Below are 11967 nucleotides of genomic sequence, written 5' to 3' on the forward strand. Positions count from 1 at the left end.
ACAAAATTTAAAAAAAAAAAGAAAAGTTATGCCCATGAGTGATAGTCCTTAAGTGGAAAAAAAACAAATAGAAATAAGTTTCTGAATTTCATTCAATATTAATAAATTACAAGGGATTTAATATTTTCAAGTTTGTCTTTTTTAATCCTATTATGTAGCATAACTTCAAAGATTTTGGTTATGACCTTTTAGAATAGTAATGGGGTGACTTTGAAATAGAAAAACTAAATTAAGAAACGAACACATACAAAGTGGTAAGGGAAAGCGACGTACTAGGTCTGATCCTTGATATAAGAGCTAGTTAACTAATTTGAGTAGATTAAAAAACCAGTTAAGTTAGTTATTTATAATAAATAGGTGTTGTCTTTCTTAAAATATCTTTACTAATCAAATATATTGATTAGAATTATCATTATTATACAAACTATCTTAAAAAAATAAATAAATATGAGAGAAAAAATAAATTTACATCTTATTATTATATTTAGGATGAAAATAAAAGCTGAATAAGATTTTATATTAAATACGGGAGAATATGGGTATAATTCGATAAAATTCTGGGTAATCAACTGAGTGGTTGCGTTGAAAAGAGGCACGGAACAGGAAACTCGAAAGTGATAGCTACTAGATACATCGGCCGTGAAACACGTTCAGCATGGATGTCCGCCGGGTATAAGTACGAACGGAAGTATATATGTCAGCTTACTTAAACTAAGTGAAAACCACTCTCTCTCTCTCTCTCGATCAGCCTCTCTAAATTTGTCTCTCTGGTTCACAGCATTCATACACACACACACACACTGTGCAGGCAGATGAGGAATCCTCGCAGTGACACGAATGGATTGAAGAAAGGCACATGGACGCCAGAAGAAGACCGCAAGCTCATTGCTTATGTTACTAGGTATGGCTGTTGGAATTGGCGCCAACTCCCCAGATTCGCAGGTGATTACTTCATCGCCTTATGTATCTAATAACAGCGAATTACCGACTAAATTTTATTAATTCCAATCTTATGATGATTGGGATTTGTCAGGTCTTGCCAGGTGTGGGAAGAGTTGCCGGCTGAGGTGGCTCAATTACCTGAGGCCCGACATTAAAAGAGGCAACTACACTAAGGAAGAAGATGAACTTATCATCGAACTCCACCACCAGCTTGGTAACAGGTTTGAGCTCCAACATAACCTTTTCTGTTCAATTATATATTGCAGGTGTGGTCTCATCTCTTCTGTTGTGTAGTGCTATGCATTGATTTAAATTAGCAAACTTTGATGTGCAGATGGTCTGCTATAGCAGCTAAGTTACCGGGAAGGACAGACAACGAAATAAAGAACCACTGGCACACCAACCTCAAGAACACGCGCAGAAGTCAACCTCAAAACAAGTCAGTCACAAATGACGACGACAAGGATATTGACACTGTCGTCAAGCCAGGCAATCAATATCATTCTCAAGGTTTCTCGGACTCCGAAACTTTCAAGGTCGACGCCGACGATCATGGGAAATCCGCGGGGTCTGAATCAACCTCGAGCAAATCCTCCTGCGTAACGACGTCGGAGAGTAACCTGGATTTGGCGAGAGATCATGAGTTCTCTTTTCTGGATGCGTATTCCGGGCCAACGAGTGGGAATTTCTGGACGGATCCACCTCTTTTTCATTCTGATGATCTCCCTTACTACCCTGATCCTGAGTTTACGCCGCCCGAGACTGAAGCTCAAGCCTCTTCCCCTATCTCCAACGTGGCACAACTTTGGACTCACAATTTCTACGACCAATATTGTGGTCTCTTCTGCAATCCTGATCAATAGATGGATGATTTCTGTCTTTTGTTTCCCAGTCTGTCTAAAGTAGGTACCTTTTGTTTATTTACTCAGATATATAATGTGCATATTATTGAATGGTTGGGAATGTGCTGTACTATACAAGGAAAATAAGGAACAAGGGACCACGTATCAGTGGAAGTTACGTTGTTGAGATGTCACGGCTTGATGGGGGAGATTCGGATCCCGTTTTGGTGCTAAGCATCACGATGAGCACCATGAGCTCATCATAGTGCGCACGGTTTCATTTAGAGAGCACAACATCCTGATTCTTCGTTGCATTTTGATTTCAGCCATCCTATTTTTTTCTTTTTCATTTCATTAAAATCTTGTGAAATCAGTCTTCTAGCAGTGTTTCTTCCTAGATTAACTCTTCAGCCATTCAGCTTTCCTTCACCCTTAATGGACAATGTGTGTTGTTGCTCCCTCTTGCTCCATCGGCTGTATCTAGATTCGTTGGCCATTTTCATCAAAGATGTAGGGATTAGTTTGGCATTCTCTTGCTCCGCTGGTTCCTAGCTCTGTTCTTTTGCCCGGTCGACCATCGTCATCACAGATTCGGAGGTAAGTGTTTAGTCCTGGCCATTTTCTCCTCATTGATCTCAACCAATCTTATGTTTTGTTTGTTTTAAATTATTTTCCATCAAGTTGCTCTGATCTGGGTTATAAAAAAAAAGTCGCAAAAACAAGAAAAGATCAATCCTATAAATTAGAACTTAATTTGTTACGCGAATCAAATTTAGAATTCTATTTGCTGCCTGAAATCCTAATGGGCTTGCCTTGACACTTTTGTCAATTGGAACTCCATTTGCTCTCTGATTCAATTTTGGAACTTCATTTGCTAACTGAATTGATTTGGAACTCAACTTGGAAACTTCAACCAAAAGGGTCAGAGCGCTCACGAAGATCCATTTGGGAAGAGACACTGCTGAAGACTAATTTCATAAGAATTTAATGAAATGAAGAGGAATAAGCAAATAAGATGGCTGAGATCAAAATGCGACAAACAGTCAAGATGTCGTACCCTTTAAATAAAACGGTATGCATCATGATGGGCTCATGGTGCTTAGGCTTAGCACCGAAACGGGATCCAGGGAGGTTCTCATCAAGGGCCCCATAAAACCCGTGCATGAAGCAGCTTGTTAGCAAGAAAGGCTCGAAAGAGACTGAAATCTCATCGCAGGACTTAGGTACTAATTAACTTAAGGGCATTTTAATGATTCTGTTAATTACGAATGAAAACATACGTCCTGCAGTGATATTTCAGAAGCTTCTGGACTTTTCATGTTAATCTATATTCTTTAGAAATTAATAACTGCATTGCACCCAATTCTTTAATAATATCACAAGCCATTGGATTTGCCCGATAGATTCATGTAAGGGCCCACAATAAGTAGCTCCTTTCTCGCTGCTAGATTCACCCCAACCATCTGGGAGCAGAGGGCGAGGATTAGGTGTCAATCTTACCATCATAACAGCTCGAGACGTGCATGGTCTAAACCCAATCCACCAAACGGATAGTCATGAGCTCGCGGTTTTAATTGGAAAAGACCTTGAGCTGAACAGGATTGCCCATATAGTTGAGTTTGGTCTTAGATCTAACTCGAGATTAGGCGGGACCATGCCTAGTTTACTGAAATGCCGGGACAAGCTAGTTTGAGCAATTTATTTTTTATCTTTTGCTTTTATTTTAATTGGATAAAAATCGTCGCAAAATAATAAAATGATGGTTTGAACTCATAACATGATAACATACATCTTTTATTAACCAACCAACAAATGCATCAATAAGCAGACTCAACATTCTCAAAAACTGTGCCCAGTGGGGGCCCAGCAATATTAGAACAACTGGGCTACATATGTGGGCTGGGCCACTTTGAGCATCCAACACAGTTATAGGCCGCATCTACCATGGGCCGTGTCAGCAGCACTTAGCTCTGCCCCAGCCCCCACACGATATGCGAAATATGAATTATTCGATTGCAAGAAAATTCTTCCAAAATGGCACACACTACTATATATGCCAATGTTGCTCGTGAACTTGATATAACAAAATTATTATATAAACTGTTCAGAGTAAAATATATAATTTATTGATATATTTGATTATCACTGCTCATTCCACTGGGATCTAACTCGTGAGCCTTCAATTAAAGTCTTTGTTATAACCCATTTTTGGCCATCACACTTTTAAATACCTTTTCAGCTTTAGTCATAGTCATACCCATTTTTCTTTCTTGCTTTTTTTTATTCATTCCTTTTCATATCTTTTTACTCCTTTTTATCGATCTGCATTGGTCGAACTAAACGGACAATTGTAGTGATTCTCTAGTCGATGAAATATTGAAGGCCGTCTCATCAGTGATACTCTTCCGGTCTTAAATATAAGACCCTTATACATACTAGTATAAGAATCTTATATTTAGGACTGGAAGAGTAAATAACAAGAATCGGGGGAATGCTGGAGTGGCATATAGGTGCAGAATGACAACCACTCCTTTTCCATTAAATTTTTTTTTTAATTTTCCTCTCATCTTTTTGTTTGTTATTTAGAAGTACTTTTATAATTATGAAGTTCTATGGTAAGGAAAAACTGATTATTCATTTTTACTCATCTTAAAATATTTTAATTTAAAAAATATTTAAACTGAATATATGCCATTTTTCAATTAAAGACGTGTGAATTACTTTTTATATCCATCAAAAATTGATAATCATATTTTCATTGCATTTTATGTTATTTCGATTCATTGAAACACAAATATAAAGTAAAGTATTCGATCAAAATAATTATGACCTTTATCATTTTAACGCAGTATTAATGCTTTTTCTACAATTCACCTTTTCTTTTCTTTTCAAGGAAGAGAGAATATATAGAATGTAATTAGAAAATTGGCATATGAATATGAATATTAGTTAAAATATACTTGAAATTTTTCACAATATAAGCTATTTCTTTTTGTTCTGATGCTTAATTAGGTTCGTTTTGACCTTAAATGTAATATTGTAATGTACCGATGTCCTTTTGTCCCCAACATTTATTACTTTTTCAGTTGTAAATATAAAACTCTTTTTTAGCGTAAATTATACTATAAAAAAATATCTAGGACCAGAAGAGTTATCGGTGCATGGAATTAATAGCTTCCGAAAAAAACGGAACAGAGAGGGGAAATTTAGATAGGGATTTGGATTTGACACGGCAAAAGCTCAGAAAACAACCTTTTTTTTCCAACCAGAAAACGACATGTAATGACAATAAGTTGGCGAAAATTAATAGTGGATCAAGTTGAAAATTTGTTTAGAGGAATGCAGAGCACTTGGAAATTTTTTATATATTTAATATTACTTTAAAAATTGAAAATTATGGCAACTAAAAATATTAATAATTAGTGTCATTATTTTAACAATTAATATTAATTTTTTAACTATAAAAAAAATAGTTATAATTTTAAAACAATACTCAAACAAAACAGACTCTTGGGTGTTCAATGATGATTGAAAACTTTCAGAACATTAAGTTTTTTTTTTTTGGCCAAAAGATCATTAAGTTATTAAAAATCAATAAAAGTTGGTGCGGCGCCCACGGCTAAAGACCAAGGAAGTAGGGGCAGGCGGGACCTGCTTTGTGAGACCCAAATCGGAGTGGGGTCCGCCAAAGGATATGATGACGCATGCAAACGGTCTTTAAATTTCCAATATTGCGGCCTCTCACCCTTTTTTTCAACAAATGTTGCCATCAAAAATTGTCGCGACTTACGAGTTACGACGCTCCACCCTACCACCCGTCCTCCTTGGCGTCCTAAAAATCGCTCCGTATTTAACATATCTTCTTATTATAAAAAATTTATCATAAAATTTAAGTAATTTTTGATATTATTCTTATTAATTATAGTAAATTTTAACATTATATTAATTTTTATTCTTTAATTATGCTTATTAAATATAGGCATGTATGAAAAAAATATTTTATACTCATTAAAATTATTAAAACTCATTATAAAATGGACCAACTTTTTTTCCCTAGAATAACTCTTGCAATAAAAAGGGAGCAAATCACAAAATATGATCATCCCATCATTTTTTTTACAATAACTTTTCATTTTTATATAATCCTACCTTCAGTTCTTAATATAAGACTCTGTTTAATTTTTATTTTAGTCTTACATATAAGACTCCAATCTATTTTGTCTCTCATATTTATACATTTTTTCCAAAATAGTCATTCTAACAATGATAATTTTAGTCAATACACTTGATTAGCAAAAATATTTTAGGAAAGACAACACCTATTTAGGACAAATAACTAACTCAACTTACTTCTTATCTTTTTAAATTAGTCGACTGGCTCTTATAATTAGGATCGTAAATAGTATTTATTTTTTTTTAATTAAAAAAAGCACCTTTGCCGGGGACTCATCATGACAGCAGGCGGGGCTTTGGGAAAAAGTCATGAAAGACAATAATTTCATTACAAAAATTATCAAGTTCAAATTAGTAGTTCATAGGACCCAATTCGTCATTCACGAAAATTTTTTTCCTTCTTTAATAAAATTTGGTTGTTATTCCATCACAAAATAGCTTTAGAAATTTACCAGAATAATTTAACAATTCACAATTTATCATTAGATATTTACAACCAAATTTTGTAATAAAATTGTCATTGTAGCTGTGGCACCGTTGGTCATCAGAGCTCTAGTCGCCGGCGGGGCGGCCACCAGTCGCGAGCAGAGGTGCCTTTGGGGGGTGGGAGGGATTTTTAGATATTTTTATAAAATTGACATTTAATATTCAATTTCTATTACTTTTAATTTTCCTTTTTCCGTTTGATTCTAGAACGAACTGCTTTCTCTCGACTTCGGTTCCGCTATTCGGATCATCCAAACCGTCGCTGGCTACGCTTCATCGTCTCTATATCTTGCTGGTTACCAAAAATTTAATGCTCGTGTGTGTGTACTCTCCGTTTTTAATGTAGGAGCTATTTGACACATTTATCAATTTTTTTAAGCTAATCTTATTAATATTCTCTCAATAATAATCTAATAAGAAAAAATAATTAAAAAATAATTAGAGTGTTTTAGAAAAAAATATCATATTAACTAATTTAATAATATTCTTAGTTTATTCAGATCAGAGAAAAGTATTACCTCTGGTCTTTAATCATAGCATGTGTTCTGTGATTTTTCTGAAATACTTTTGTGTATCATTAAATTATATATATCTATTTATTTAAGTAAATTAGTTTGAAGAAAAATTATAAATATAAATGTGTTAAATTAATTTTTTAGTTTCCTCAATTTTTTAAAATTAATTAATTAAGTTTTATATTAAAAACTGTAATATAGTGGAGGGGTTTGTATATGCATATTAGAGTGACAAGTACTAATTAGGGACTTAAAATTAAAATAATAAGCAGAATTGGATCCACGAACTCTTGCATTGATTAAAGAAAAGCTATGGTGACAGAAACATGCTCCAGCATTCAGGAAAATCCTCGGGATGCTATTCTTTTGCATTGTCTGATTAACAGCAGTCGTCAAATCTCAGTCCATGAAGCTGGAGGCCCTCCCAAATGAATATTATAAATCATATCAATACTTCTGTGGATACTTAATTAAACAGCCGCGTCCCTTTCCCATGTGCTGGTGATAGCCACTTCTTTCATACAAAGGCTCACTCCATGTCTCCATCAAGTTACGTTCATAGATAAAATACACACGCACGACGCCCACCCACGGATGACCGCAAAACCCACACATAGGCCAGAGTACGAGTGGCCCCCTTACACAACGTTTGGTTGGAAGGTTTTTGGAGGGATGGAAAGAAAGAAGAGAAGAAACTGTGTTTGGCTTGAAGGAGGAAGGACAAAAATTGTTTTTTAGTGCTCTCGTCTCGGATTTACATTGGGTGCTTATCAGTTTTGATGAGCACCCAATGCTCATCAGATCTAGACGGTCCAAATCTGATTTGGATTGTTCAGATTTAATATTATTAAATAATTATTTTAAAATAGAAAAAAATTATATTTTTAAAAATGATAGTTAAGAGATTATCTTTTATTTTTAAAAATAAGATAAAAATAAAAGATATTTATCTTTATTTTTTAGAAATAATTATTTTAATAGGTATAGGATAAAAGATAAAGATAATCTCTTAACTATCATTTTTAAAAATATAATTTTTTCTATTTTAAAATAATTATTTAATAATGTTAAATCTGGACCGTCCAGATTAGATTTGGACGGTCCAGATTGCTCATCAGGTGATGAGCATTGGCTCATCACCTGATGAGCACCGAATGGGGACCCCTCTCATCTCCTCCTTCTGTGTCCCTTTAAAAATTTAGAGTTTTTTTGAAAAAGAGAGAAACATTATTTCTTATCCTGACTAAATTATCCATATTAGTTTTTAAATATTTTTAAGTTTATCCTTTTCAATAAAAATATTTTTTTAACTCTTTTTTCTTTTTAGCCCCTACTATTCTTCTACAGATGTTCTTTGTTTTTTTCCTTACATTTTTTTATTTCATAATTTTTCACGCCCTTCGCCATTACTCTTTTCCATCTGTTCCTCTTGCCTAATCCCCATTTCATTTATCTTATCAATATTATTAGTATTTTTTTATTCATTTATTCTGTATAAAGCTATTCTTTATAGATTTACATGAGTTGTAGTCAATAGGGTCTATTAGAATGATATTATTAGTCACCAAATTTATTGATATGCATGCCCATATATACCTATTTTAATTCAATTTTATTTTTTACACAAAACTCTATGTGTTATCTAATCAGGCACGTGAGGCTACGCACATTATCTAATTAAGGATGAAATATTTCAAAGCTTATTGCATAAATTTATTTATAATTTATATAATATGTTAAAGATTATAATATACTTCTTTAATTGACATTTATTTTGATCTATGATTATTTATAATCTATTTGTCATGTCTCAGCTCTCAAGGTAACTGTTTTTTTTCATATATTTATAAATTAGAAAATGATAATTATGATATAAATATTGTAACAAAATAATAAAAAAAGTGTAAATAAAGAGATAAGGATATATATGTCAACTTATAATTAGCACCCCTCCTTTCTTGAACCAAACAAGAAACCTTCCCTCCGCTTCCTTCCCCTCAAACCAAATAAGACTCATAACTTTCCATCTCCTGCTCTTCCCTCCCCTTAATTAACCTCCCATTCTCTCCCCTCCATTGGACCAAACAAAGCTTTAGACTTGCTATGGCCATTGCCCTTTTTTTTTCATTTACACTATAAGTTTTCTTTTACAATAGAAACTAATTTTTCTCAAAGTTTTTTGATGGCGCGTCTGAGTGATTGTTAGCATTAGTATTAGTATTTACCAGTACTATTAAGAAGACGCCTTTTTTTCTTTTGGGGGGGGGAGTTTTGTTACACTAAATTACAAGCTCCGGCTAAAAAAGAATTTATATATCTACTTATATATAAATTCTTTGTCATATTGGTGGTAGGATTTAAATTCACGCCGTTACAAAATATGGGTTACATATACTTCCTAGTTGGATCAATTTCTATTTGTAAGTTGTACACATTTTGGTTCCAATTTCCAATATCTAATTCATAATCATAAATTCATAAGACGTACCTTCCCTAAATATAGTTATGGTTTGGGTCGTGTGAGTACGAAGGAAGGCTGGGTATTTCATGGAGGCCGGAGAGAGTGATTTGGGAACAGATCTTGTGCTCCTGCTTCAGTAATGAAGTTGTTAATTAAGATTTAGGGGGTTGAAGCAAAAATGAAATTGAACTCTGCATAACAATAGGCAGCCGGCAGAAAGGCCAGTAGCCCTATAGACCTGCCGGCTGGATTATTGAATGCCTCCACATCTCTATGCTCCGTGAAAATGAAAGGGAAAATGACAATTACGGAGCGGTGGAGCCTCAAAACATTGAATTAGTCAATGTTCTGTCCGGTTTAAAATATAAAATAAACTTTATTCATTTATATTTTTTTAAAAATTAGTTAAAATCAGTTTAACACCATAAATATGTAAGTTATGTATTTTTTTTCCAAATATGTCCTTATTAATTAAAAGAATAAATAAAAGATATAATAAATGAATCAAATAGGAAAGAAAATATATGGGGATAAAATCGAAACAAACTCATTAAATACTTAGATAAAAGTAAATGTTATCTTATAAAAAAATCAAGCCCATCCAACAAAATTTAACATATATTTTGAACCAAATGGAGTGCTAATAGTTACATTATACTACCTCCGATCCTAATTATAAGACCCAGTTGACTTATTTGAGGAGATTAAGGAAGTAAGTTAAGTTAGTTATTTGTAATAAATAAGTGTTGTCATTCCTAAAATATCCTTGCTAATTAAGTATATTGGCTAGAACTATCATTATTAGAAGGATTATCTTGGAAAAAAATGTATAAATATGAGAGAAAAATGGATTGGGGTCTTATAATTAGGACCAAACAAAAAGTCAAACGGAGTCTTATAATAAGGACCGGAGGTAGTATCCCTTTACATATATTTTAAAAAAAAATTATAAGTATCAACTCAAACGGTTGAAAATAGAATGAAGTTGCATTTGAAATTCAAATACTTCTTTTAAATAATTAACATACGAGCTACTTAAAGAATTTGGATAGAATAAAAAAGTAAAATAAATTAGTTGATTATAACAAATGTGAGATTATATCTATAAAATACATTGACATAACCTTAGATTATATATTGCTTTATAATTTGGATAAAATTATTTGAGAAAAATAATAAATATTATAGACAAAATGGATTAAGATTTTATGTTTAGAACGAATTCAACTCTTAACTAATTTCTATATTAAGAAAAAAAAATATCATATTTGTGATCCAAACCATTGAATTTATAGTTGTTTGAATTGATACTTAAAACTCATTTTTTTAGAAAAATTTGTCAAGAACCCTCACCATCATAAATTTATTGTTCTGAAATCTCACTGTCATTCTCCTCGAATGAAATTCAGACGGGGCGAGTAATCCAAAAATGGTACAGAGTCCTTGTAAAATGGTACAGAGTCCTTGATAATAGTACATAATTGATGAAGAAGTCTTTTCAATTAATCAACTACTGCCCCGCATGTAGACAACTCATACCACTCTGGTTCTTTTTAATTCTCACTTACAGTAAAGAATTTTGATTTTTTTTAATTTATCACTTATATCTTTTTTAATGTTTCATTTTCAATTCTACCCCTATTAATTAAAGGAGACAAATATAAAAAAGAAGAGAAAGGAAATGAGTGGGAAAAAATATACTAACTATTTAATAAGGATAAAAGTAAAAGATTTTTTATATTTAATGACTTCCTTAGCATGTAAGAAACTACTAGAAGTTACAATTAAAAAGGATCAGACTGGCATATTATTCATCTAGACAGTATGTTTATCTAACGCATGGTTGTGGTCTTGAAGTGTGTGGCACGAATGGTTATCCTTTGAAACCAAGGGAGGCTGGGCTTGCCAGCTTTTATTAGTTAGTTAATAGGGAGAGGAGAGCTATAGAGGGCTTAAATTTACCGATGAATCGCCCGTTTTACTTAATAATCACCAAGTTCAGTTTAATTAAATGTTACTATTAACTTTAATCATTTATACCAGGCACTTAAGTAGTCCGCACATTGGTCGTTTAATTGGTCCTTTCTTTCATTTATAACCCAACGCGTAGCTGTTAATTTATTGTGTTCAACGCGAAGCTATTAATACGAGTTTGGAGTTCTTTTCATTATTCAAATGTAAGATTCGAGCGTTCGAAGTAGAAGTAGTTAGTTGGGACCACACCCTGCTGATGACGGTGCTGATAACTGTTGATATTTTTATGCATTCAACCAATGCGAGAACTTAATTTGACTTGATTCATATAACCGATGATAGTTCGTCCAGATTGAAAGATTCTCTTCATTCTATCTCTTAGCTTATTTGTGTGATGAGGCAAACCAAAGGATCGATCGATTAAATAATGTGAGACACGTTTTAGCTGCGAACGCACAGTACATGTGTGTTTCATAATCACAAACGTTGTTATCACTAATCACTTTAAAAAGACACAAACTTGGCACATAAACAAACTAATCCCTAGTTAAACTACTTCTACGCACAGAGAGAG

At 33.1% G+C, this 11967-nt stretch overlaps 1 protein-coding gene across 1 annotated transcript; it reads left to right on the forward strand.

Annotated features, from left to right (window-relative positions):
* Positions 1 to 812: 812 nt before the first annotated feature.
* On the forward strand, positions 813 to 1805 carry LOC114762987 (transcription factor MYB4-like). Its single transcript, XM_028952582.1, has 3 exons — positions 813 to 942; positions 1034 to 1163; positions 1277 to 1805. The coding sequence occupies exons 1-3, from the start codon at positions 813 to 815 to the stop codon at positions 1803 to 1805; spliced, it is 789 nt and encodes a 262-aa protein (XP_028808415.1).
* The last annotated feature ends 10162 nt before the right edge of the window (positions 1806 to 11967 follow it).

The sequence above is a fragment of the Neltuma alba genome, unplaced genomic scaffold (assembly GCF_004799145.2).
Source record: "Neltuma alba isolate B1F8T4 unplaced genomic scaffold, ASM479914v2 tig00011249_pilon, whole genome shotgun sequence".
NCBI lineage: Eukaryota > Viridiplantae > Streptophyta > Magnoliopsida > Fabales > Fabaceae > Neltuma > Neltuma alba.

Bases quoted from the DNA above. Each gene is read 5' to 3' on its own strand.
- LOC114762987 (XM_028952582.1), top strand. From the start codon at position 813: ATGAGGAATCCTCGCAGTGACACGAATGGATTGAAGAAAGGCACATGG. The intron at 943-1,033 runs GTGATTACTTCA...GGGATTTGTCAG, and splicing joins CCAACTCCCCAGATTCGCAG to GTCTTGCCAGGTGTGGGAAG. The intron at 1,164-1,276 runs GTTTGAGCTCCA...TTTGATGTGCAG, and splicing joins CACCACCAGCTTGGTAACAG to ATGGTCTGCTATAGCAGCTA.